This window comes from Grampus griseus, assembly GCF_964374135.1.
Source record: "Grampus griseus genome assembly, chromosome: 13".
Taxonomy (NCBI): domain Eukaryota; kingdom Metazoa; phylum Chordata; class Mammalia; order Artiodactyla; family Delphinidae; genus Grampus; species Grampus griseus.
The window spans coordinates 63,721,266-63,747,953 of record NC_139007.1 but is presented as its reverse complement, the minus strand read 5'-3'; the positions used below and the strand labels follow the sequence as shown (position 1 = coordinate 63,747,953).

The 26,688-nt window shown below is 41.0% G+C and overlaps 1 protein-coding gene across 4 annotated transcripts in view; it reads left to right on the top strand.

Annotated features, from left to right (window-relative positions):
- Positions 1-26,688, top strand: part of NHSL1 (NHS like 1) — a gene marked incomplete at its 5' end in the record, with an annotated part of 237,357 nt that overhangs the window by 105,691 nt on the left and 104,978 nt on the right. For 2 of the 4 annotated variants that reach the window (XM_082668733.1, XM_082668731.1), the window contains one exon: positions 3,439-3,640. The exons of the other annotated variants lie outside the window; for them this stretch is intronic. In XM_082668733.1, coding sequence (XP_082524859.1) covers positions 3,439-3,640 — 202 coding nt within the window. Of the gene's footprint in view, positions 1-3,438; positions 3,641-26,688 lie in introns of those variants that run through there. 4 annotated transcript variants of the gene reach the window in all.

The following is a 26,688-nucleotide window of genomic DNA, read 5'->3' as shown; positions in this document are numbered from 1 at the left end:
TCTCGCAAGTGAAAGGACAAGGGTGCTGGCCAGGAGGCAACTGTAACAAAGCCCTTCCTTCCACTAAAGCTATGTATTTCACTCCGTGAGCGTTCATGACTCCCGTGAAGCATATAATTTAAGCAAGATTATTTATCTGATTTCCTGTTGCCTGAAGCTCAGCAGGGGCAAAATGGTAGGAAGGGAGCAGTTATTGGCACGTATGATGACAACAGAAGTTTCACTTTGACAGCCTGACAGTGAGGGGGGAGATGGGAAAGCACTGCACAGTAAGGAGTGTGGACAAAAAAATCTGTTCAGCATGTCTGTTTAAAAGGTCTGGGAAGAGTGTATTCTAGTGCAGATTTTCTTGGGAAAAAATGGTTAAATTATGATGTTTTATTACATCGAAGATTATAGTGGAATCTAATATTTGAAGAAACAGGTTATATTCTGAAAGTAGGGATTTTCCACTGTGGGGTTATCATGAAGATTAGCAGTAGTATATGTGATGTGCGTGGCACAAAGTAGCCATGACCCCGATGCTGCTGGCAGGGGTAGATTTGTATGACCCTAGGGTTGATAGTCCAGATGCTTAAAGTGTGTGGTTCATCATAGTTGTTGCATAAATATAGGCTGAATGAATGTAATAGCTTTTTAAGCAGTTCGCTTATGTTTTTCTAAGCTAATTGGAGTACATATCTAACACAGATAGTTAAAATACAAATATTTCCTACAAAGCGATTTAAGTCATTATATTTTATCTTGGTCATAGGGGAACTCTGGTCCAGTTGTAAAAGTAGTTAAGTTATTTGACCTTCTTTTACATAAGTGAAGATATTAATAATCAAGGCTCAATCTAACAGAAACAGAATAGCTCATAGATGGAGAATTGGTTATATGCAAACATAGCCATCTGTCTTGTGAATGATGGGAAATCCATTAAGTTTCTTTGAAGCCCAGCATTAAGTGTGTATTCACTTTGAGGAAGAGTCATGAGTCCAGTCCTTGAATGGACCCGTTTTGCTTCTTGATTGCTTGGCAGTGAATATTCCTCTAGCCCCTGCCATCAGCTCTGTTTCAGATGTGTGTAGGAGGTACCGGAGGAAAACACACCAGTTACTAAGAACATCAATTCCTCTGTGCTATTGTATGTGTGTGTGTGCACACTCCAAGGAAGCTGGTCTGGGGACACTGTTCAAAAGCACTTGCTGAATGTAAAGAACAGCATGCGGTTTATTTCAGGGCTTAGATATTCCTAACTTAAAACTGTAACTGCAGGATGTAGACATCAGTGGGGATACCACTGTGTTCCTTGTTTGGGGTCCATGGGTCCTTAAAGAACGCATACTTGGGTGTCAGGGTGTCCCATGAGCATCTGAAACGGTAAAAGCAGCATTTGGGATGTTTTCTATTTTCTGGCACGAGGGTCTTTTTTTTTTTTCTAAGTTTAATTTTATATTTTGAGTTTCTCAAAGTCTTTGACTCAGAAAGACTATTGGATATTTGAACTTTGATGTTAGCCATTGATGCTATATGTAATTATATCACTTTTGCCCTTATAATAGCCATCAAATCACGTACGTTCTCTGGACCTGAATTTCTCCATCAGTAAATTGAGGGGCTTAAACTACATGATTTCTTGAGGACGCTTTGAGCTTTTATCCCGAGTCCCTGTTTTTGCTACCTGGACTGTTCTGCACCTTTGCCCTTTAGTCCTACTACCTGTTCTCTGTCGCGGTTTCCATGGTGATATGAGCTGTCCATCCAAGGAATACTTGGCAGCAGCTCTGTGTTTTTCTTCTATAAACGTCCCAGCCCTGGTAAGCGTGTAGAGCCTTTTTCTTACAATCCCAGTGAATTGCAGTAGATGTATGATGCAAAATCCTGCTTTTATTATTTTTAATCAAAGTTTATTTTCTGTTGTAATTTGTTAGCTTTAATATATTTGCTATTACAGGAGAGTGAGTACAGGAGAGGGAGATGGACCCAGTTCTGTACTTGCCCTTACTCTGAATGACACTTTGGGGAGAGGACACTGACCCAAGTCTCTATGATGAAAAGTTGCAGAAGTTCTTTATGCCCCTAGGACCATGGAATTATGTTGGCCTTGGGTGAAACGATGCACCCAGATGCATTCCAACATGTGGCTGTAGATATTTTGCATGCCCTGATTAAGGGTTTCCAAAGGGCTGCAGCCTACAGCTAAAAGCTACTAGCACAGCTCTCAGATTATGGTTCTCTGTGATAGGATGATCATTCAAAGCCAGAGAGGAATGAGCCCCAGGGGCTGCCGGTGGGGAGGCAGAAGTGGCTCATCAGCCCCCGACTCCTGCTGCTGGTGGAAGACAGGAGAGGCAATGACAGGTGCAAGAACGGCTGCGTTTCACCTTCGCTGAAAGCTGGGAGTGACATAATAGCTGGGTCAGTTTTATTCCCTTTGGAAGTACATTTCCTTAGATGATGACATTCCTAAATCCACTTAGGAATGCTGGATGTGTATATAACTACATAATCTCTGAAAGCTCCTTCTCAAAATCCCACTTCCAGAAATGTGGTCTGACGATAATTAATTAAGTTTTGGCTTTAAAAAAAAAAAAGTGTCCAGAAGTGTGTACGCGTTTCTGTAGCTTTGCCGGAGTTCAGAAGTTTGAGCTGCCTCTGAAGTATTGACTGCAGCAGGGAGGCGGGGTTTTTTGTCTCCAATGAGGTGGCTCCAGTGTTGGGAAAGCCTATCGCCTTTCATAGGAGCGCTTACTCTGTAATCCAAGCAGTAGCCACACAGCCCGTTTTATTGTTTGTGGAGTCCTGTGGCTCCTGAGTGCTTCACAGACAGGAAAGAGGGCAAATGAGCTGAACTCTTTGATTTCTCCCAAGTCACCTGTGTGGCTGAACTTTAAACTAGGCGCCTGGGTTGGCGCTGAATCTTTCTCTCCAGCCTGAGGAGTTCCTTCTGTCTGCAGCAGACGGCTGGCTTTCTGCCCTTGTGGGGAAAGATGCCTGGGAGAGGAGTAGGATTACAGTATGGGATGCTAGGTACACACCAGAGAGTCGGAGTGCCTTGGTCTTGTTCTTCACCAAGTCCTGACAAGCGTCCCTGAAATGAACACCCTGCTTCATTTTTTAAATTATACTTTTAGTTATTTTTATTTTCCTATTTTCTGGGGGTGAGGTAGGGACTGTGAATAGTCCTGATCTAGAGACCAGGTACCACAATGTGGCTAGGGTAAAAAAAAAAAAAAAAATTCTTTTTTTTCCCCTAATCTCTCATTTTTCTTTTCTTTATAATTGGGTGACACAGAAGCAATCTTTCTGCAGAGTGCCCTGCCTGACTCTCAGGATTGTCTGAACAAGTAGGAAGGAGCAGTTTCATTGAAAGGACCTGGAACGATTTTTAAAAACAAGCTTTTTGTTGGCTGGACTGTCCTTTGTCTATAGTTGATTTTGATGTGAAAGAAGATGAAAAAGGAAGGCTCTTCAGGTCCCTTCAGACTCAAGTCAAACCCAGGTTCCCTCTCACGTGCTGTGAGTTGGATAAATTTCTCCTCCTTGCCCAGGCAGACAAAGAGGCTGTTTCGCAGTGATGGAGAGCTCTCAGTTTGTGGGCAGCAGGTGGAAGCGGATGATGAAAACTGGACCTACAGAATCCAGCCCAGAAAAGGTGACTTGACTTTTTTCTATTTAAACATTTTTAGGAGTTTGCTATCTAGAATTCTTGGTTTCTATCACTGATTTCTGTTCACGATTCTTGGCCGCGTTAGGAGTTTTTGTGTGTTTTGTATTGGAATTCAGTGTCAGTCATTTGTTTGCATGTCCTTCAATTAGATTCAACCTGAGATTGTGTCCTTCTAAGAAGGATAAAATAGCTGTTATGTGTCCTCAGCACTGCCCCCCACCCCCAAATCATATCCGCACGCTCATGTGACTTGTGCAAAGTTCAGTGGTAAACTACATCCTGGGAGGAATCTTCTGCTCTTTACAACAATTGAAAGTTAGGACATGGAGCTCTTTTCTGAAACAGTGCACTGAGAAAACTTTGGAAATCGTGGATAAACTTTTTGCATATTTCTTTAAGAAGACTGATGAATTACACAAACGCTTGAATTAAACAGGTGTTGGGGTGACATCGAGGAAATGAACACACGAAGTGTGATATCCTGGCCAGAAGGAGTTTTTGGATTTCTTTCAAGTTCCTTTTCAGACCATTGCTGGTCTCTGTTCTCAGGTTTAGCATGTTTTGTCTTCTTCAAGGTGAAGAAATATAGCAGTCCTGGCGGAAAAGAGGGAAATATTTCAATATTTCTTAAACACACCCCTGTTTTATATTTAGAATTTCTGAGGTCTTCCTTTTAGAATGTTTACTGGAGAGACTGAATTGTTAGGCTCTAAAATGGTTTCTCCATTCAGAGCCGTGTCACAGCCCAGTGGGGGAGCACTATTTAAGGTTTACAAAGGAACCTCGTCCAGACATTCCGCATGCTTGTATTTTCCCTATTTATCACATTCTTCCCGTGCCAAGAGAAGCCTCACTAAAACCTTTCAGGGACCTGTCCTCCCCCTTCTTTGGGGAAATAAAACTGCTGAAACGTGAGAGAGCTAAGTTAAATCTGTGCTTATGGGGACAGTAATTATATTCCATGGACTGAGAATTAAACGCACCCTTCTTCATGGATAATGTGGGTTAAGCCATTTGCTCTTGTCTGTTAAACTGTGGCACAAGAGGGACTAGTTAATGCTCTTTGAAGATGTCAGTTGTTTATTATGTCAAGAAGGGGGTCCACAGTGGTCTGCTGATACTGAGCCGAAATACACAGGTTTTTAGTTCAGATGCTGTGTAATTGCCAGGCGTAGAAAAGCCATTTGTGCTTTCTGGCTGGAGTTGTGTAGTTTAGTTAAGTCCACGAACTTTACTTTTCTAAATCAGGAATAAGCTGTGGTTTTGGTAAATGGGTGGGTTGTAATGTTCAAAGGGTGGATACAGTAGTACTGTGGTCGCGAGAGGGTGTAGTTTTAATTCCTTTGGCCTTTGCCAGGGGTTGCTTTTTTATGGCTTGTTTTGTTTTAAATCAACTGCTGTCAAGTTTCTGTTAAAGATTGTGTACATGTGAGCACGCGGCTTTAGGATTTCCATCATAGATGCACCATCTAAATTAACGCTAAAGGGAAAGAGACTGTGAATTTGCATGGATTAGTTTTAGTTGGGAAATGAAGCAAATACTGTACACTTGACTTGTGAAAAATAAAGAAGTCATTGTAAAGACCAGGGGCGATTTGTAGAGGGAGGACTTGTTTATGTAACAATACAAAAGATTGTGCCCTTTATCCCTTACAGTAATAGGGGATACAGTAGCCTCATGAAGATAAATGGTGGCATAATACAGTGTGTAAATTTGTATGGTTCTTAGAAATAGTTGGACGTGGATGATATTATCACTTTTGACATGCGCGGTTAGGGGAAAGTCCTTAAAAAGCTGCCTATAGATCAGAATTCGTGGTCTTAGATTCTTTTTTCATATTTGACTTGCAAAAGAAAATTGGCTCCCAACTTTGACACGTTGCCTCAGGGGCATTGTAACAGTTGATCTTTATTCCACATAATTCTTTCCTTTGGAGAAATACAGAGTGACATTTGTTTACGCTTACAGATCAAAAGAGGGAAAATCTTTCAGAAAAGTTATACAGGATTGGAGTTTTGTTTCATTTTTTTTTTTTGAGCATCAAATAAATTTGCTAAAAGTCTAACAAGGATTATCAGTCAGTGCTAAGAATGCCCAATGGCCATATTAGGATTTGTTTGCAAATAAATACGCATCGAAGACGTATTGGTCTATGGGGATTGTGTAGCATCTTTCTCAGGCATCCAAATCCACTTTCCTTTCAGCCTGCTCCCTAAACCCCTGACTTTATATTCACATTTTTTGATATACACAGGTTTCTAAAAGCCTGCTCGCCCTTCTTCTCCCATGCATACATATACTGCCATCAAGCAGTGACAGCCAGGAGTAGGGCAGTGTAGCTTAACAAGTCAGCCTTGTGTCAGTGGTCCTGTCTGTGTTCTTCCCTCTACCCGCCGCACCCCACCCCACCCCACCCCCAAGGGATCTCTGTCTGATGAGGTGTCCGGTTCTACAGGCTTTCTCCCTCCCATCCAGCAGCTGCTGCAAGGCCGGAGTGCTTGCCCTGCTCCCTGCCTACATCTCCAGGTCGCATTGCTTTGCACAGTTAGCCCCCTGAATCCCTACTATCAGTGTAGGTAGTATGTTGAATAAGATGCATGTTCATTCTATAAACCAGTTCTTTCAAGTTTTGTTTTAGAAGTTCTTTTTATAGTGAATCTCCATGCTAGGTTGCTTATCAGTAACATCAGATTAAAGTGTTTGAGTGGTTACCTTTATGGATATCTATCATTACATAGACCCATAGCTTTACAATCCAGTGTTACCGCTTATACTCGAGAAGCTAAGGATAAAATTCCTGAGCCTAAAAAGTAACTAGAAGATACGTATTTATGTGTCCAAAGCAATCACAAGTAAGGACCTGTGTGCTCTCTCTTGTTCTAGCACATGGCAAGTTTCAAAACTCTCTTGCGTTGACATTTGTACTCTGGAAGGTAAAAATGAATTGAGTAACAGCGGTGACCCGTCCTTATATTCTTCGTGTGATGTGACCCACTCTCACAGCAGATGATGTTTCGACTTAATTAGCCATAAAAATCAAGGGTGTGAATCACTGTCCTTTTGAATGTTACCTTTAGTGAATCATGAGCTGTTTTGCTAGATGCCTGTGTCGTCAAAAAGTAGAAGTCAGTTGTAGATGAGACCGTATGTTGCTTTTCACGTGGAGTTGTGAGAGCATTTAGAAGGAATTCTCATTGAGTACCACGTGTGGGATACAGAGAAATGTAGCACACAGGCCCTGAAGTCATGGAGTTCATACTTCAGTGGAGAAGCAGATAAGGCATTTAAGGGAGAATTAAAGAGAAAATGCAGGATAATTGTGAAAAAGTGTAAAGTGAGTGGCTTAGATGAGAAGGTACTTTATATGGAGCATTTCCATGTTTTGCATGGTCTTCTGGCTGTGCATTGATTTCAACAATATTTAATGAGCTCCTGCTTTGTTTCCAGCACTGGGGAAGGTTCTCAAGGGAAACTAATGACCAGTAGTAGTTATTCTGTGCTTCCCCTGTCTTGCTTACTTACTCTTCTCTTGTCAATTAAAACCAAAAGAGGAGGAATAATAATGGCGTATCCTCTCATTGAGCAGAGCGTGTTTTGTTGGAGCCCCAGTTCCGTGTTCAGCTGGGCAGAGGCATGATTGATGATCCTGGTATTGGCAGGTCAAGAGACTGGGTAATTGACATGCCAGGCTGCAATTTAAAAAATGCTTTCATTCTGTTCTTCTGGACATTGCCGTATGTATTAACAACATTACAAAATTTGAATCATTTGGATTTCTGTTCCCTCCCTTTCCAGGAATGACAAAAATGACCAGAGAATGACCTTACTAGATATCAAGGGTAATGAATAATCCATACACTAGATAATCAGTTGTGTGGAGTTGGCTGTATTTAAAATAATTTCATCCCAGTGTCCTCCCTAATAAAATAATTGCAGAAAACAGAATCCTTGTGCATAATTAGATTAGCAGTGACTTCAGATACTACAGTGGAGGAAAATGGCATGGCAGACCAAAAGCAAGGTCAAGATCCTGTTTCTATGTAAATTCCTGTAATTTATTTTTGATCATAAAATCCTTAACAGTATAAGATCTAAGAACATTTCCTTCGTGGCATTAAAAGAACCTGAAAAATATTAGCAGATATTGTCAAAGCAGAACCCCAAATTTGATAGTAAAATTAAACAAGTAATATTTATCCTGAGGGTCACTATGTATGTTGGAAAAATAGCTCAATGGAGTTTATCTTGGTGTCTTAATAAAAAGAGATAAGAATAATATTCTCAGTGCAGTGAATGTAATGTTTTCTTTCTTTCTTTCTACTGAAGTTGAGATTCTGTGAGAGAGACAGTGAGTGCCACTTAATATTTTAATCTGGTTCATCGAGACTGCCCTTTATTAACCTTTGATGGTTTTTTCTTTTGAAGTTGGGAATCTGTTGTCTCGCTGCCTTGCTTTATGGCAAAAATGATCCTGTTTGTTATTAAGTTGATGAAGTTCTGTTGAAATGATATTTTAACTAATACCCTTCTTTTATTTACTTGTTTTTAAAAGTTTGTGGGTTTGTTTTGAGACTTAGATACTTATTTAGATTACTGGAAGTATCGTAGAGTAATGAAGGAAGTTACTTATTGTCAGAGCTTGGGTTTGGAAGTGAGTAACCTGTGTTTTTTTTCTTTCTTTTTAAAAATTCAATTAATTAATTTACAAATTAGCGTATAGTTAATATAACCTGTGTTCTTTTCCATGGAAATGTCTTTACTGGGTTTTGAAAACTTTTTTGAAATTGTTCTTTTCAAACAGTTATTTTAAAAATAATTTAAAAAGACACTGCACATTAATTAGGGTTAATTTTTATGTCTCTTACAATTCATATTATATTTATATAATTATGTATCAATATTATAGTCATAGAAAGTGTTATATTTTCATGTAATTTCAGGGGTTTGGGGTTTATCTATCATTTTCTATCAAATTGAATGATGTGTGTGTGTGTGTGTGTGTTTTGTTTTTACCACAGTATTTCCTATCAAATACTTCAGGTAGCTCCAATCTTATGAGTTTTACCTCAAGACCTATTGTGTCTGCAGCCATCTGTCCATCCTTACTGTGGTCCAGGCCCTCATCAGCTCTTACCTGGCCTTCTGAATGGTCTTCTACTCTTGTTATCTTCACTCTTGCCACCTTTGGGCTATTCTTGAGTCTACACTGTAAACAGAGTGATCTTCCTAAAATAAAATACCATAGTCCCCCCTTATCCACGGTTCCAGTTTCTACGGTTTCAGTTACCCGTGGTCAACTGTAATCCGAAAATATTAAACGAAAATTCCAGTTTTAAAAATTCATAAGTTTTAAATTGCATGTCATTCTGAATAGCATGATGAAGTCTACCAACATCCTACCTGTCCTGCCAGAGACGTGAATCATCCTTTCGCTCAGGATATCCCGCCTGTTAGTCACTTAATAGCTGTCTCATCTCGGTTATCAGATCGACTGGTGTGGTATCGTGGTCTCGCAGTGCTTGTGTTCTAGTCACCCTCATTATACTTAATAACAGCCCCAAAGTGCAAGAATGATGTTGATAATTCAGATAAGCCAAAGAGAAGCCATAAAGTGCTTCCTTTAAGTGAAAAGGTGAACTTCTCAACGTAAGGATAGGAAAAACAAATCATATGCTGAGGTTGCTAAGATCTGCGGTGAGAAGGAATCTTCTGTCTGTGAAATTATGAGGAAGGAAAAAGAAATTCGTGCGAGTTTTGCTGTTGCACCTCAAACTGCAAAAGTTACAGCCACAGTGTGTGATAAGTGCTTACTTAAGATGGAAAAGACATTAAATTTGTACAATAAGATATTCTGAAGGTAAGACAGAGACCATATCCACATAACTTTTATTACAGTATATTGTTATAACTGTTCTATTTTATTATTGGTTATTGCTGCTAATCTCTTATTGTGCCTAATTTATAAATTAAACTTTATCATAGGTATGTATAGGAAAAAACAGCGTACGTAGGATTCGGTACTATCCTCGGTTTCAGACACGCACTGGGGGTCTTGGAACGTATCCCCCGTGGATAAAGGGGGACTACTGTCTAATGGGGTCATTCTTCTGTGGCTCCCAGTGTGCATGGAATGAAGTCCTTATCATTTAACATAGCAGGAGATCCTCCTCCATCGGACGCCTCCCTGTCCCCTCTCCCTTTTAACTCCAGAAAGAGCAAACAGACCCCCGGCTCTTTCACAGCTCCAGAACTTTCATCTCCCATTCCATGAGTCAGGATGCTCCAGTCTCCTCTTCTGCCTGTTACTTCCTGCTTTAAAACTGTGAAGTCCTCCCTGATTCCCAGAGGGTAGAGCTAATTTCTCCCTTCTCTGTGTTACTCCTGACCCCCTGCATACCTTTGTAATTGCGTCTATCACACACCGGGTTGTACTTATTTGTTTACTCGTCTGTGACCTGAGCTAGACTGTGAGTTCTTTTAGGACAGAGACCAAGTCTTCCTTACCTTTTTTTTTTTTTTTTTTTAGTTTATGTAGCATTCTTTTTTTATTGAAGTACAGTTGATGTACAATATTATAGAAGTTACTATGTACAATATAGTGGCTCAGAATTTTTAGAGGTTATACTCCGTTTATAGTTATTATGGAGTATTGGCTCTCTTCCCTGTGTTATATCGGGAAGTCTTTTTTTTTCTTATTGGAGTATAGTTGATTTACAATGTGGAGCTAATTTCTGCTGTACAGCAAAGTGACTCAATTATATGCATATATACATTTTTTTTTCCTTACCTTTTTTATCCCCAAGGCTAAGTACCCAATAAAGGGTTGCTGACTCGGTGAACGTAACCCACCTGGGACACTATTAATATTGCTGTTTGCCCAGGCCCACGTGCCAAACAGTACTCTGAATTTGCTTACAGCATGGTGGGTTATAGGTAGCACTGCATGCTTACTTTGTCGATTATACTGATGAATATAATCTTACAAGTGCTCCTGACTCTGGACTCTTCTGAGTGTAACAAAAGAGAGGGTGCAGTTTATGGGAACATAAGTTTGGTGGCAGTCTGCTGTTTCCTGTTGCTCCACGCAGACTGTGTACGTATGAGACACTTTGTACAAGCGTTTGATCCCGGCTGTTTTGACCATGAGTAAAGTTGACTTAGTGAAGAGGGATGAGGTGTGGGTTGGACGATGCCATGCCTGATAAGGAGAGGCAGCTCGGAGCGCTATCGCAATCTTTTCTTAACCGGTTTTCCTGCTTTCACTCTTGTTCTCCCTCACCCCAAGCCAGGCAGTCTTAACACAGCAGCCTCAGCAACCCTGTAAGACATCAAACATAGGTCGAGCCGTGTAACTTCAGTGCTTAAAACCTTTCTCAGACAGTTTAATAACGTCTTTACAATGTTCTATGAGGCCCTATGGGATCGGCCTCCCTCACCCCATTGCTTCCCCAACCTCATCACCTGTGCTTTCCCTTCACTCTCCACTAAGTCAGACCAGGCTCCTTGCTGCTGTGAGAACACGAGGTGCAGCTTGACCTTGCCCTCCGCTTAGAATCCCAGCTGTGCACACAATTCTCTCTCTCCCTCTCTCACTTTTGCCAGGTTTTCGCTCAAAAATCATCAGGGACCTTATTTAAAATTGCCACATCTTCAGAGAGTTGGCACATGTATGGTCTCCTCATTTCCCATGCCATCCTGTGGAACAGTGATTGGCTCAGTAGCACTGGTCCCACCATGAGACTAGACTCCGAGGGAAGCATCTTGCCCGCTGCAGCTGTATTCCTTTCCTTTGGTGCTCTGCCTTGTGGATGATGGGGATATAGTCTAAGCGGGGACACCAGAGTCTGAACTTGGATGCCCCTGCTCTGGGATTGCTTAATGCCAGCAGCCCTGCCCCGAGCTGCCTATAGGAAGTTGATCTTTTCATGAAGCCAAGCTTTAAGTATTTACCAATGTGAATAATTTTCCTATTCCGAGGTCATGTTTGTCACTACTTATCAGCAAATAGAAAGGCGTGCGTGATCTAAGCAGTCTTCGCTGCCGTCACTTGATGATAGACTTAGCACTTATGTTTTCAAATAAACATATATGTTCTCCCAGACCTACAGTAGTGTAAGCCATGACTCCATCTGGCACAACTTCTGCTGACATCTCTTATCACATGGGCATATCAATGTTAGTGTCCCCCATTGAACTCTGAAACCCTAAGGGAAGATAATTTGCCTTTTTTGCCTTTGTGCTACCTGGACATTTTACAGTGCTTAGAACAGAATATATTAGATGGTCAATAAATATTTATCAGACTAAGAAAACACAAAATGTTTCCTTATAAAACAGATATCTAAGAGAAAGAAATGAAGGGAAGCGAAGATTTAAAAAGCATATACACAAGTAGCTTGAGACCTTAATAAAGTTCCGAGTGGATTTCCACCTGCAAAAAAACCAACAATAATAATAATAAAACTGCCACATCTTCATCCTGACCCTTCTGTCCATATCTCTGTTTTACTCTGAAACACTTTCCACCATCTAATATACTATATACTTTTCGTACTTATTTTCAGTACTGCCTGTCTCCTCAAACTAGAATTTAACCTCTAAGACAGGAGTGATTTTTTGGGTTTGTTTTGACAACCAGTGTTTCCCCAGGCCTGGCCCATAGTAAGTGTTGAGTAAATTTTCATTGGAAGGGAATGAAGGATGCAAAGACCGCCAGGTCAGGAAATCTGGATGTTTTGCTTCTGTTACTCGCTAATTGTGTGACCTGAAACAAATCACATGATCTGTTTAAGCTCTAGTTTTCCTTTCTGTAAAATAGGATAATACCTATTCATCATACATAGGGGTAGCAGGTACAGCTTGTTTACTGAATAATAAACATGAGTGTGTGTTCTATAGATACTGTATAAGCCTACAGATTGAATCTGGTTGTATTTAATGGTACTGCCTCTGGGTTGGCAATCCCTTCACTATCAATAGTTGAGTCAAAAGATGTCTTTATCCTGGTATGGAATATATATATATACTAATCTCAGAATTTTCAGTATAGAAGTAATTGCTTTTAAACTACTTGTGTAACCTAGGCAACCCCAATGGAAGCTATCACTTCCTTTACATAATTTTCAAGTAATTTATACCTCAGTTTTTATGTCAAATTCTGAAATGATTAAAATACTAAATTGAAAGTTGTGTCTAAATCAGTCAAGCCCCCGCCCCCCTTAAGTATTAACAATAGCTGACATTTAATGAGTGCTTGCCATGGCTCGACACTCTTAATGACACAGTACCTGAATGAACTCATTTAATAAGTACTGTCTGGATACCATAAGTAGTCAATAAAAATAATAGTTGGTTTGATAAGGAAGGATTAGATCATTAGGGAGAACTGAAAACTGGGCAGAGAAGCTTATATGTGGTGAGACAGGGAACCAAGCATAATTCTTCAGAAAGAGAAATGGCATTGAAAGCACTTCGGGCATTTTGGGGTCTTTGACTCGTTAGCTTCTGTTTTCAGGGCAAATGCTCTGCTTTGAGACTATTTGGGTATGTGCTTATTTGAAGCCCTTTTAAGTCTAGCCTGTGTCTTATCCAGTGTCTTGTACTTTACAGATAGTGAGTAAATACTAGTTGTGTGAACGCATGATAAGCAGTGCTGGAGGAAATTGCTCTGATTTGGGCGTGCAGAATGGATCGGAGCGTTTGGAACTAGAATCCTGCCATATAGGGGCTGTAGAGGTTGAAAAGAGGCAAAAGTGCTGGTCGGGGCTTCCCTGGTGGCGCAGTGGTTGAGAATCTGCCTGCTAATGCAGGGGACACGGGTTCGAGCCCTGGTCTGGGAAGATCCCATATGCCGCGGAGCAGCTAGACCCGTGAGCCACAACTACTGAGCCTGCGCGTCTGGAGCCTGTGCTCCGCCAACAAGAGAGGCCGCGATAGTGAGAGGCCCGCGCGCCGCGATGAAGAGTGGCCCTCGCTTGCCGCAACTAGAGAAAGCCCTTGCACAGAAACGAAGACCCAACACAGCCATAAATAAATAAATAAATAATAATAAATTTGAAAAATTTTAAAAAAGAGTGCTGGTCGAAGCGATTATGTAGGCACATGAGGAAAGCAGTTACGGAACTACAGAGTTCCATGTTAGGCCCTCTTTGTTAAGGTAAGTCATAGGTTTTTTTTTTTTTTTTTTCGGTACGCGAGCCTCTCACTGTTGAGGCCTCTCCCGCTGCGGAGCACAGGCTCTGGACACGCAGGCTCAGCAGCGATGGCTCATGAGCCCAGCCGCTCTGCGGCATGTGGGATCTTCCCGGACTGGGGCACGAACCCGTGTCCCCTGCATCGGCAGGCAGACTCTCAACCACTGCACCACCAGGGAATCCCAGTCATAGGTTTTAATAATTACTTGTTAGTGTAGCAACAGTATCTGTGATTTTCAAAGGTATAGTTACACTTTTCTAGCTTTATGAAATGTGGGTAGTTACACCTTGTATTTCTAATCTTCCTGATTAAAGGTGATATTTATGGTGATCACTGTGATGATAAATGCGATTGGAAAACTTACATGTAATCAACGTACACATTGTTCCTAGACACAGATGTGTGTGGTGTGAGGCTGGGGGAGCCAGAAGCTGTTTGCAGTGGTGTCTCTGCGGTCTGCCACGCTTCAGCCTGTACTGAACTTCTCTGTACCATCAAATGCAGCATTGCAAGGTGTTCTCTGTCATGTATAGCTGCCATTTGATGACCGACTAGTCAGCAGAGACATTAGATCAACAGCTATTTATTTAGTTCTCGCTAGAACCCATCACTATGCTGGGTGCATCACATTTTGGCCATTTATACGTGTACAATACATGGTGAGCGCTTGCCCAGGAAGCAGGTGTCTGAGACCATCTCCCTGGGGGCATTTGTTAGCCGGAGTTCTCAGTTAGTTCCCTCCTTCAATACCACCCTTTACTTAGACTTATTCCCAGGATCTGGGTGTGGGTTGTGGATTCTTGGGTTTTGAGAGCTACTGTTGCCTTGTAGACTTGATATAAAGCAACACCTTGAGAAAGCCACTTGGAAGAGTGAGCCTCTCCTAGATTCAGCGTGAAGATGGCTTGGCTTGTGAGTGACCTTGAGTGACCTGACACACAGCCTTCCCTAGAGCAGGCACTCATTAAGGCTGGTGGAATGAAGAGTGACTCCATCCTGCCATTTTCATGCCCTCCTATTTTCAGAAAAGGCTGTGTTGGGGGCAGTAATGAATGGAAGATAACGGAAGAAGGTGGCAATAGATAGGAGTGAAGAAGGGAGGATAAAGATATAAGGAGAGAAGAGATAATGAGTCTCCATACATCTCTATTCTGCCTTCTTTTTACGAACACTTTTCTGATCCCATCTTCTAAATCAATAAAATAATAGTCGTCTACTGGGACTCTGACACGTTTCTGCATATGCCCCTTGCAGGACTAATTGTGCGCTTGTAATAGTTAAGGGTTGCTTGCTTTTAAGGCATAGCTTAATAAAGTTTCTGTACATGGTTGAAAGAAGTGTGGAGTAAGGATAAAGGCTAATCTGTTCACTGGTTAATATAATTTCAGTGGTGCAAGTGAATTGTCAGATTAGAGTTTAATGTATATTTATCTTTCTCTAAGGGAAGCCCAGTTATAAATAAGTAAAAGCCACAAGCAGTTGAGATTTCAGTAAACTGTATCACTTGGTTTTTGGGGTTTTTTTAGTAAACTTTAAAAAGAGAAAGAATAAATATATTTTATTGTTGTTACAATTCCTTTGCCTCTATTCCTGAAGGTTCTCTTTCACTTTGTAACTAGAAGCGCCTCAGCTAAAGTAGAAGCTGGGTATCTGGTGTTTCCGGATTACATTTTGAGATACGCCGGAATTCCTACCTGGACACAGGTGTGTATTGCTTCATTCTTGAGTGGCTGGGGATTCTTTTGCAAAGAATACGGAAGCCAGTTTGAGTTCACCCTGGTGGGCAGTTGTTGGATTGGTTGCTCTGGTCATCTTGACTGGTGGTTATTTATTTACATACTTTTTTTTCACCCATGGAAAGTACCTGGAGTGCTTTGACTTCCTGGAAAAAGAACTTTGACTTTCACCTTAAAGTAATTTTATTGCAGAGTTAATCAACACACTGTATTCCAACTATGAAAAGATCATTTAAGTCCTTTCTTTCCTTGCTAGCTTTCCACGTCCAATTCTTTGTCCTTAAGTATGAATGTCTGAATGTTGTTTTATTCTAAGGACCGCGGTTCTGTTTGATTTGTAAGCAGTTTTTGAGACAGCTTGTTGCATTGGGGATGTTCTTGTGTGCTTTAGGAAGCTGGAGAGTTCGGGATCGCTCTCCTTCAGCGTTCCTTTGGACCATCAGACCTTGGTTACTTCCCACACACTGGGGTATGCGTTAGTTTGTCCCGTGGACTGTCGTTGTAACTAGGGGAGAGTTGTGTGACTGAGTTTAGAAATCCAAAAGGTTATGTTTCAATTCCAACTAATAAAGGTCTGAACAAAAACACAATTGCTGAAGTTTCCTCCAGTTTCTGAGAAAGTTAAGCCAAGTTTCTCTCCAATAAATGTTTGTTTGGAATGGGAGAAAGAACCTTCTGTAGTAGATCTATGATGTGGATGTTGAGTTTTTCAGTGCCCAAGGAGTTTAATTATAGTTGTTTAAGTCAATGACTTTCAGAAGTTTTGCCTGTGTCCAGAGTAACAAGTACACGTTACTTTTGTTCCTAGTCTCTACAACGCATATAAACACACACATATATACACACACATACATTCATATACATACATACGCACATTTGCATCTATATACAATGAAACAAAAGCTTTGTGAAACTACTTACCTTTACTGCATGGCTACATGTGATACCCTCTCTTTTCTCTTCTGTTTTATTCTGTTATATTTTATTAGACAGAAGACGTCAGTCCCGACCTACTAAATTGATTTTTATCACTACCTGTTAGGTCACAGCCTTTGACTGGCCAAATAATGCTTTCAGAAGACTTCACTTCTGGTGGTAGGGTTTTATTATGCTGTATTCCAGATAGCTCCCTCACAAACCGTGATGGAGTTTCTGCAGCTAGTCCATCATCATATTACTGTTGTAGGAGGTCCTCGAACACCGGAATTATCTTGAGATGGAATGCAGATTACTGGTGCATCTCAGAAAAACCACCTGGTCTGAGAACTGAGCAACGCTGTTGAGCATTCACTCACCGTAGTAAGTCCTCTTCTAGGTTTCCCTCTGTGCCCCCCAGCCCAGGGCCATGCTGGTGGATAAGGGGAGATGCTTGAAAACTCGCAGGCAGGACTGAGCGATTTCCAGCATGGACCTTGCTCCCTGCTGGAGCACAGCTGTGCAGAGCCTGCTAATGCGCTCCGTGCGTTCCTTGCACCTGCTCCCCGGCCCAAGGGAAAGCTCCTGAATAGCAATGTCTGACGAATATCGGCCCTAGTCTGGAGATTTCTCTGTCATTATGCTTACTGGCCTGTTGTCCATCCCCCATAGAGGAAAATTAGTTGAGAAGTTCAGTCCATTTAACTTTACTTTCAAATTGTTGGACTCTAGCCTGTATGTATCAGAGATCCTATGTCTGAACTGGAAGAAAAGCTGCATTTTCTTTGAAACACAGTTATTGTAAAAAACTGACGACTGATAAGAGATGCTTTTCTAAATTGTGTTCATATGGACTACACGTTAGCTTATATAAAACCTTAGAGGAAGGGCTTCCCTGGTGGCGCAGTGGTTGAGAGTCCGCCTGCCAATGCAGGGGACGCGTGTTCATGCCCCGGTCCGGGAGGATCCCACATGCCGCGGAGCGGCTGGGCCCGTGAGCCATGGCCTGTGCGTCTGGAGCCTGTGCTCCGCAGCAGAAGAGGCCACAGCAGTGAGAGGCCTGCGTACCGCAAAACAAAACAAACAAAAAACAAAAACAAAAAACCTTAGAGGAAGATGTTTTTTATTATTTGTATTTCCGTATAACAGAAGCTTGCTTCATTCATAGTTCAGAATTCTAAAACAATTTAAAAAATGTTAATGAACATCATTCTAAAATTTGCTCTGCAGATAGAGTCTGTTTGCAGGTCATAGTTTACCCAGTACTCACTCTGTATGGTCTCATTTCATTGCTCTGACAGTCCTGTGAGATGGGCAGGACGGTGGCGTTTACCGAACCCTTTTGTGCTGAGAAAGCTGTCCCTGAGAGATGAAGTGTCTTGCCTGAAGCCTTCGAGATAATAATGGAATAGTTGGATTTGAATTCACTTCTTATGACCTAGTCCCTCCCTCTCTGCATGACACTGTGTAGTATCTCTGCTCAATCCTCAGGACAGTGGAAGCTTGTCTGGATGCCGTGGTGTCACTGTGAATAGTCACCGAACCTTGTAAGCACCTGGTGACACCCTGGTGGTTATTGAGGTTTGTAAGTTTCTTTGCTTTGGCACGAGGTGGGTCTCCACTGCCTGCTTCTTAGTCCACTTTTGCTGTGAGGCTGTGAGCTTTCTCTTTTCACCCCCATAGTCGTGCCTGCCTCTTGTCCCCACCACTCTCTGCTCTGGGGTTTCTAATATGTTACCTTGTGTGGAGGGTCTGGACAATCCAGTTTATTACAGCAGTAATGACTGGAGGATCATAATAAGATCCGAACCCAGAGTCCTGTGAGTATTGCTATCTGGTAGCACAAGTGTGGCTATCTTGTGTCTTGGCCATATTTTGAGTGGTTGAGTGGTTGAGTTTTTCAGAAAAGTGATCTCTTAATAAGTGGGATGTTCTGTAATATGTAAATATATTTTTTCCATGTTTATCTTCTTCTGTTGGATTTTTTTTTTTACTACAGTTAAATAAAGCACACGTTTGCATTAATGTTACAGAGTTGTGTCTATATTTGGGCATCCCCGTTCTTTTTGTAAATGTTAAATTTTAAACACATCTATAAAATCACTCTGAGTTTCCAAGTAGGATTACTGCATTGTTTCACTTAAGCAAGCATTGCTTTTCAGCTTTGGTCTCATCATTAACCACTTTCTCTAGTAATGTGTTGAGTTCTCACTCGCCTCTCTTCTCGCCATCTGATAGCTGGACACCAAATATATATTTTTGCTTTTCATGTGGTTGAAATGGCCTCTCCATATCTTCACTTTCATATCTGCTTCTAAAAAAGTCAAAAGATGGTGACAATAAGACATGTTTCTGTTACCTGAAATCAGTTCTACTCCACTAAACTTTTTTGGCCAAACACTTAAGTGACGTTTGATCCTCCTGAACACAAATGAGAATTATATAAAATGTGACTGAAAAAGCTGCTTTGTCTCTGCTTTTTCTGTGAATTTCTTAATAAACCACTAATACACCAATACTTGGAACTAGTATGACCTTTTAATAGTCTCTGTTGAAATAGTCCTCATTTTGGCTCACAGTAGTTGCTCAGTGAATGCTTTGATTTATACATAGGAGAGCTGCAAAAATGCTCGGGTGCAATTTGAATACATTGAAAATAGAGATGTAGAAAATACTTTTTTTCTATGACTCAAGAAATGAGGCTCAAAGAAAAGTAACCATTTCCAAAAGTATTGCTGTCTTTTCTCTCATTCTCCAAGCATAAGAGAATTGATAGAAGAAGCTCACTCCTGATATGAAAAGCTTTTGATATCCAAAATAGTTATTCTGTGTTGTGTTTGTAAAATCTCAGAGATGATGACAATTGTAAAGATGTCTTTCCTTTTGAATGAAGTGAAATTTCAAAGAATTCTGACTGTTCTGGGTATACCTAGAGAAACCAACTTTAGCAACTCTTCGAGAGAGAGCTTATTGAAGCGATGATCACATATTTTCTTCTCTCGGTGCCATTTGAGAGCATTTTAGTAAATATCTGTATATACTTCCTAAATCGGAGTTATGAAGGTATCTAAGTAGAGTTATCTTAAAAAACAAAGCTAATTTGTCAGGACTCGAGGAACCTCCGAGATAGCCTTGTGTGACAGATGAGAAGTCGGGGTCCAGGGAGGTGAGTTCACTTGCTTTAAGACCTCACAACATGGGACTTCCGTGGTGGTGCAGTGGTTAAGAATCCGCCTGCCAACGCACGCAACACAGGTTTGAACCCTGGTCCGGGAAGATCCCACATGACGTGGAGCAACTACGCCTATGCACCACACCTACTGAGCCTGTGCTCTAGAGCCCGCAAGCCACAACTACTGAGCCCGCGTGCCACAAATAATGAAGCCCACGCACCTAGAGCCCGTGCTCCGCAACAAGAGAAGCCACTGTGATGAGAAACCTGTGCACCGCAACGAACAGTAGCCCCCGCTCACCGCAACTAGAGAAAGCCCATGAGCAGCAACGAAGACCCAATGCAGCCAAAAATAAATAAATTAAAAAAAAAAAAAAAAGTCCTCACAACCAGGAGCAGCCCAGTTAGGCTGTGCCCTTGTGTCCTTTTCTACTTTTTTTTTCTTTTTCTTTTTCTTTTTTGGCGGTACGCGGGCCTCTCGCTGTTGTGGCCTCTCCCGTTGCGGAGCCCAGGCTCCGGACGCGCAGGCTCAGCGGCCATGGCTCACGGGCCCAGCCGCTCCGCGGCATGTGGGATCTTCCCGGACCGGGGCACGAACCCGTGTCCCCTGCATCGGCAGGCGGACTCTCAACCACTGCGCCACAGGGAAGCCCCTTTTCTTCTTTTTTAAATGGTGTTGAGACTGTGTTCCTTTCTATCAGTTTCTTTAATTTTGACACTCCTGACTGCCCTATGAAGGTCAAGTGACAGATTTCTCTGTTGACCTTCCAGAGCAGGTTTTGGAAGTTTTTCATCCACTCTGTATCACACAGAAAGTTTTCTAAATAGATGTGCCGAAAACAAGCAACTTACTGGTGATGGCAAAGGCAAAAGAGGGACAGCATCGACGCTGGAAACAGGCTCTCCTGCGTCACTTTTACTCTGCTTACAAAAGCAAAATTCATTCAGGTTTGAAAGAATTGAAGGAAAAAAAAAAAACCAAAACAAACAGAAAACCCCAAGGGTCTCAGCCTGCAGTCTTTCCTTTGTATGAGCTGAAGTCCTTAGAGACAGTTGAATAACTTAATAGAGTCCTCAGAAGCATACCTGCCTTGAGAGAAATAAGGGCATTTTAAAACTGTGAACTTAGTATTCTGTTTTTGACAGAGAAACTTTTTCCTCTTGAGGAACTGTAGATTTTTATTATCCTTAATAGTTGAATTTGCAGGGATGTGTTAAATAAAAATAGAACACGAAGTAAATGCCAGCTATTTCCATCAACAGAATTGTAGGTGACTTTTATTAGAACTTTACTGATGTTAAGTGAAGAAAGAGGGAAAGAGAAAAGGAGAGAGGAAGAGAGAGAGAAGGGGGGCAGGAAGGGAGAGAGGAAGAGGTAAAACAAAAATGAAAATGGAAAAAGCGCAGATCTGTTCGTCTTGATCAAAGAGGAGGCTCAGAAAAGAGCTGTTTCTGTGGGATACTCTGTCCTCTGTGGATCTTGTAACTCTGTGATTATCTTGCCCTGTGGCAAGACGCCACCCTGAAATTGGTCTGCCAATTTGAAGAATCATTTTCTTGCTTATTTTTAAACTCCTAAGGACAGGGGAAAAGACTGAAGGAGCCTAAATGCTGTGGTTTCCTCAAACCATTATTGTTGTAAATCCTATGGGTCCTGAAATAACTCGCTATTCCTGAAGTTTCAAACTGCCCCCTTGCTCAGAAGACTTGGCAGTTGAAAGGGAAATGATTAGCTCTTTCCTTTAAGCGCTGTCCCCAAGGTTTAACTGGGTCAAAATTGAAGAATGTGGTGATTGCAGAAGTAAACTACCTTTTTTAAATGGAAATTCTCTAGTTCTTTATACAGAGCTTTGAGTTTTTCAAATATTTTCTAAATCAAACATAAAATATTTTAAATTTATAAATCTTAAGTAACTTAAACATTAGATTATTTGATTTTCTATGCAGAAATCATCAGGAGCCTGGGCATTTTAACTTGGTGTCTTCCTTTGAATGTTTATGTTTTTGCTTGGTGATTAAAAGTAATTATAGTCCAGTAACTCTCTCTGGTTATGGGCTTATGTTTTACTAACAAGTAACTTGTGGCAGAACTTGTGTTCCTTCTGGTTGGCTGGTACATGATCTTGAATACTGTTGATTTGTAGTCTGACTTCTCTTTAGAATGATTTAGGACGGTGATTTTGTGGACAGAAGAGTTGCACCTGTTTCTAGAGTTGAAGGTTGGCTATTGTTTTAACTTCCTCGCATTACTCAGATGCTTAGGAAAAAATGATGCAAATGACCTCTTTATTTTTGTTTGGTTGGGTTTTTGTGGGGAGGCTTGCCATTGATTTGTATATTTTGGGAGTCAGTCCCTCCACAGGCACATTGATGAAATATACAGCATGAAAGGTTATGAGTTTATTTTGATGGGTTTTAACCTAGACTCTCCAAAATATAATATGCACGTATTTGGCACACTGACAATGGCAAGTCTTTAAGAGGATGAAATTTACACTCTAGTGGTTTTCTTTTTTTCCTATAATACATTCCATTATAAATTCAGTAAGAAAGGGGATCTGGGGTCATTATTATGACATCTTTTGGTGTCCTCCCTCCAGCTGGACACACTGACCTCAACATTCTTGTATGGATACTTCCAGAAAAATTCTTTTTTTTTTTTCCTTTTCTACTTCCATCATCCTTCAAACATTTAATTTAGGCTGAGTGAGAGAAGGAAAAACTGCCTTCTGAGTTTGCTCTGACGAACTTGCCTTGAGAGAGAATGGTATCTGTGTTTGTGGGTTTGAAAATGAGGCCCCCTTTGGACTATTAGTTTAAAGAAATGATGATTTATAAAAATTCCAGCATAAGTTCAGCTATTCAGTAACTATTATTTAATGTTGAGTTTTAGTACAGTTGTATGTGGGGAAATAATATCTATTTATTTAATTTTTAAGGAGTATGTTAAATATTTTTATGACTTTTCATAGGAATCATTATGCACTTGGATAGATACCTCATGCAGGTTTTATACACTCTCCACTATTTACTTTTGGGTGAAACAGTAGAGTAATAATTCTGGTTTATGCTATAAGCATTGATCATCTATTGTGTTTCAGGCACCTCACAGGGCATTGGAGGTTAGGTGTGAACGAGCAAGTCCTTATTTTGAGGAACTCTCATTTTAGGTGGGCAGACAGAATTGTGACACTATCATAGCTACATAAATAAAGCTGGGGATTCTGCTGGGGGAGAGGAGCGAGGTCAAGGATGGCTTCAGAGAAGTAAAAAAACAGGCTGTGGGGATGGGGGCTGTACTCCAGACAAAGACAGTAATAGTCTGATCCAGGATAGTGCAGGTATGAGACCATATGGAATATGAAACAAAGCCTACAGATGGGGCCGCTGAAAGAAATATGGCCGGAAACTTTGGGGAAAAGAATTGAGTTCAAGTCCAAATTTATTGCTAGATGAGGAGTTCGGGATTTATTCTTGTGTTTTTTACATAAGTGGAAACATGATTTCTTTTTTTTTTTTTTCCTCCCGTAAGGGGGAGAATGGAGCACTAAGTGCTCTTTTGGAAAGATGTAGTAGGTCCAACGGTGGATTAAGAGGTCAGACTTAGAAAGAAAAAATAAACTCTTATAAAGTTATAAAGGAATATTGTCACTTGAGGAAACATCTTAGCCATCAGCACTAAGTTTTGAAGCTCCATCAGGCTGGATGAATGGAGCAAGATTTCACAATAAAGGCTCCTTTCTGCTGCCATTGCCTAGGAGGCATACTGTGCTCCTACATGCGCTAGACTGGAGCCCCATGGACAGCAGTGGAGTCAAGGCAACTCTACATATCTAAGGGAGATCAGGAGAGGCTGTAAGATGATCTAAGCTAAGAGCTCAGGTCAACTTGGACACTCATTCTTACATTCCCTAGGGAAATAGAACCAGAGGGGCCCAAGGGTTCTTGAAAAAAGAAAAAAGTCAAATCATTTGGGTGTTAGAAGAGCTAGGGGTCCATGAATGAGATTAGAGACAAAATGCATGATCAGGAACCAAATGAGGGCTTCCTTCTTGGTTGTGATGTCAAGAAGTCTAGACGTAGACTTGGCTCTGAAGGAAAAAAAAAAAAGGAAATAACTAAGAACTGGCTCAGGAGAGTATATTTTAAAATGGCCAATTAAAGCAGAACTTCCATGATTCCAGGAGGAAATACAGTGATGCGAATGAGGCTACCTAAGACCAGAAGCCGTTGAAGAGCCCCCCGTGCAGTATTTACAGGGTGCCTTGGAGCTTCATAGTTGGTTTGCGTTCAGCACAAAGTAACCTGTCTTCTTAATGAGCCAGGACTGAAACGTCTCCCGAGAGAAGAGTGACTGCAGAGAGGATGAAGGTTGCCTTTGGGATCAAGTAGGTCAGCCCTGGCTGCAGAGTGCAGAAAAATCAAAAAGGGTTCAGGGTCAGATGATATTAGGAGGAGAAAGAACAAAGTCCTGTGTGCCGGATTTTCCAATGATGAGCCAAAACTGCCTACGGAGGTGGCCAGACTGGAGTACTGCAACCAGTAGTAGCTTTAAACTAGCCAGTTTAAAGTTATAAGGCTGTCATTTTTTTCCTTCTTTCTCTTCGTTCTGTGGTAGTAATAAATATACAGAAAAACTCAGACTGAGTCTCTCTCTTTTCTGAGAAATTCAGAATATTGGTAAGAACTGAAGTGGATAAGATGGGAAAGACTAACACTTTGGTAAGATGTTCAGAGAGTGCCATTCAGCCTTGGCCACCAGAATGGCTTCTTCTGTGGTCATTCTCATATAAGCAGCACCAGAGGGTTTCAGCATCTTCAGTTTCTGGCAGTATAGGGGGAAATGGGAGCACTGGTGTTTGGGAATATGTCTTCAGTCTCCTCTGACTTTTAAAGCACTGAGGTATGCCCCAAGATATAGGTATGAAAACAGGCCTTGCCTGATTTCATACCTTTCTATAGTTGATGCGAAACAAACCCTCAAATGGGTACGGAAAAGGGTTTTTCCATCTTTGTCTGACTTTTTTGGGTAAGAGTCAAAATCAGGATGCATAAAGAAAAATATGGTCTGCCTGTTTTTCTTGTAATTTTGTTTTTTGTTTTGCCAGGAACAAAGAATTTTGAGCCCATCTAAGACTCATTCATTATATGCATTATGCAAATTAATTCCTAATTTACCCGCATCCCCATTATTTTATTGAAACCAAACAAACTTTTTTAGCAGGCAAATGAAATAGCACTGCAGTGGTTTGGAAGACCTGAGCATCTAAACATTTTTGGCTGTACGTGTGGCTGCCACTCTCTCTGACCGAGACAATAATATTAAACTTTAACATGATGCAGGATGTTGTAATCCTACAAGAGAGAGAAGTGGTTGGGCTCTAAGGTCATGGTTGGCAAAGGCAAGACCTTTGTTCTGTCCAGAGGGCTGTAAATTCTGTGAGCGAGCGTCATGCTTGGCCCGCTCCCTTCACGCAGGCTTCCTAGGGATTTAGTTTTGTCTTTTTTAATAAAAAAAAACTATGTTAGTTTTATATTTTTTTCTTTGTTATTTATTTTCTTTATTTTTTTTGGCTGCGTCGGGTCTTAGTTGCAGCACGCAGGATCTTAGTTGCGGTACGCGGGCTTCTCTCTAGTTGTGGCGTGCAGATTTTCTCTCTCTAGTCGTGGCTCGCGGGTTCCAGAGCACGTGGGCTCTCTCGTTGAGGCACGTGAGCTCAGTAGTTGTGGCGTGCAGGCTTAGTTGCCCCTTGGCATGTGAGATCTTAGTTCTCTGACCAGGGAGCGAATCTGAATCCCCTGCACTGGGAGGTGGACTCTTTACCACTGGACCACTCTTAGGGATTTAGTTCTGAATTTCACTAGCAGTGATCAGTGGTGGTAGATAATAATAATTTTTTTCTTCTAGTTTTATTGAGATATAACTGACATACAGCACTGGTGTACAGCATAATGGTTTGCCTTACTTACATCATGAAATGATTAGCACAATAAGCTCAGTGAACAGCCATCATCTCAGGTAGATAGAACATTAAGGAAATAGAAGAAAGATGTTTTTTCCTTGTGATGAGAACTCTTGGGATTTACTCTGGACAACATTCATATTCACATACAGCAATGTTAATTATGTCTCTCCTGTTGCACATTCCATCCCTAGTGCTTATTTATCTTATAGCTGGAAGTTTGTACCTTCTGACCACTGTCATCCAGCTTTGCCTCCGCCCCACCCCCCTGCAACCTTCTGGTAACCAGAAATCTGATCTCTTCTTCTATGAGTTTGTTTGTTTTTGGAGTATAATTGACCTACAGAACTATGTTAGTTCCCGGTACACAACATAGTGATTTGATATTTCTATGCATTTCAAAATGATCACTGTGGTAAGTCTAGTTATCATCTGTCACCATATGAAGATATAATTATTGGCTATATTCCCCACACTGTACATGTCATACATGTGACATTATTTTGTAACTGAAAATTTGTACCCCTTAATCTCCCTCACCTATTTCTCTCCTCCCTCCACCCCCAGATAATAATTTTAATGAATAGTTCTTATTCTTTTTTCCTAGTTTAAACAGTGTGCCTTTTCAGGTTTTATTTCTCAAACCTATTCACAGTTGTTTGATGGTGAAACAAGGGATTTGTTTTTTAAAATGATTTTTGATATTAATAAAAGCCTATTCCATTTCCACTGCTTGTGTTTAATGCTGTGACTTTTCAGATGGTGATACCTATCATTTCGCTAATCAAACAGAAGATGGTATTTGTATTGTTTAGCAGTGTTATATCATGGAAAGATTTCTTTTTCCAGTAAAAATTTAGCCATAGTAAGTACAGTGATATGGGGAAAATAGGCTTTAAGCCCTTGTGATCATAAATTGAAGTCCGTTTAAAAAGAAAAAAAAAAAATCATACCCCTTCTCCAACAGTTGCTACCTTGCTAAATGGATTCGTTTCCTTGAGCTGTTGTACCAGAATACCACAAATGGGGTTGCTTAGCACAACAGAAATTTC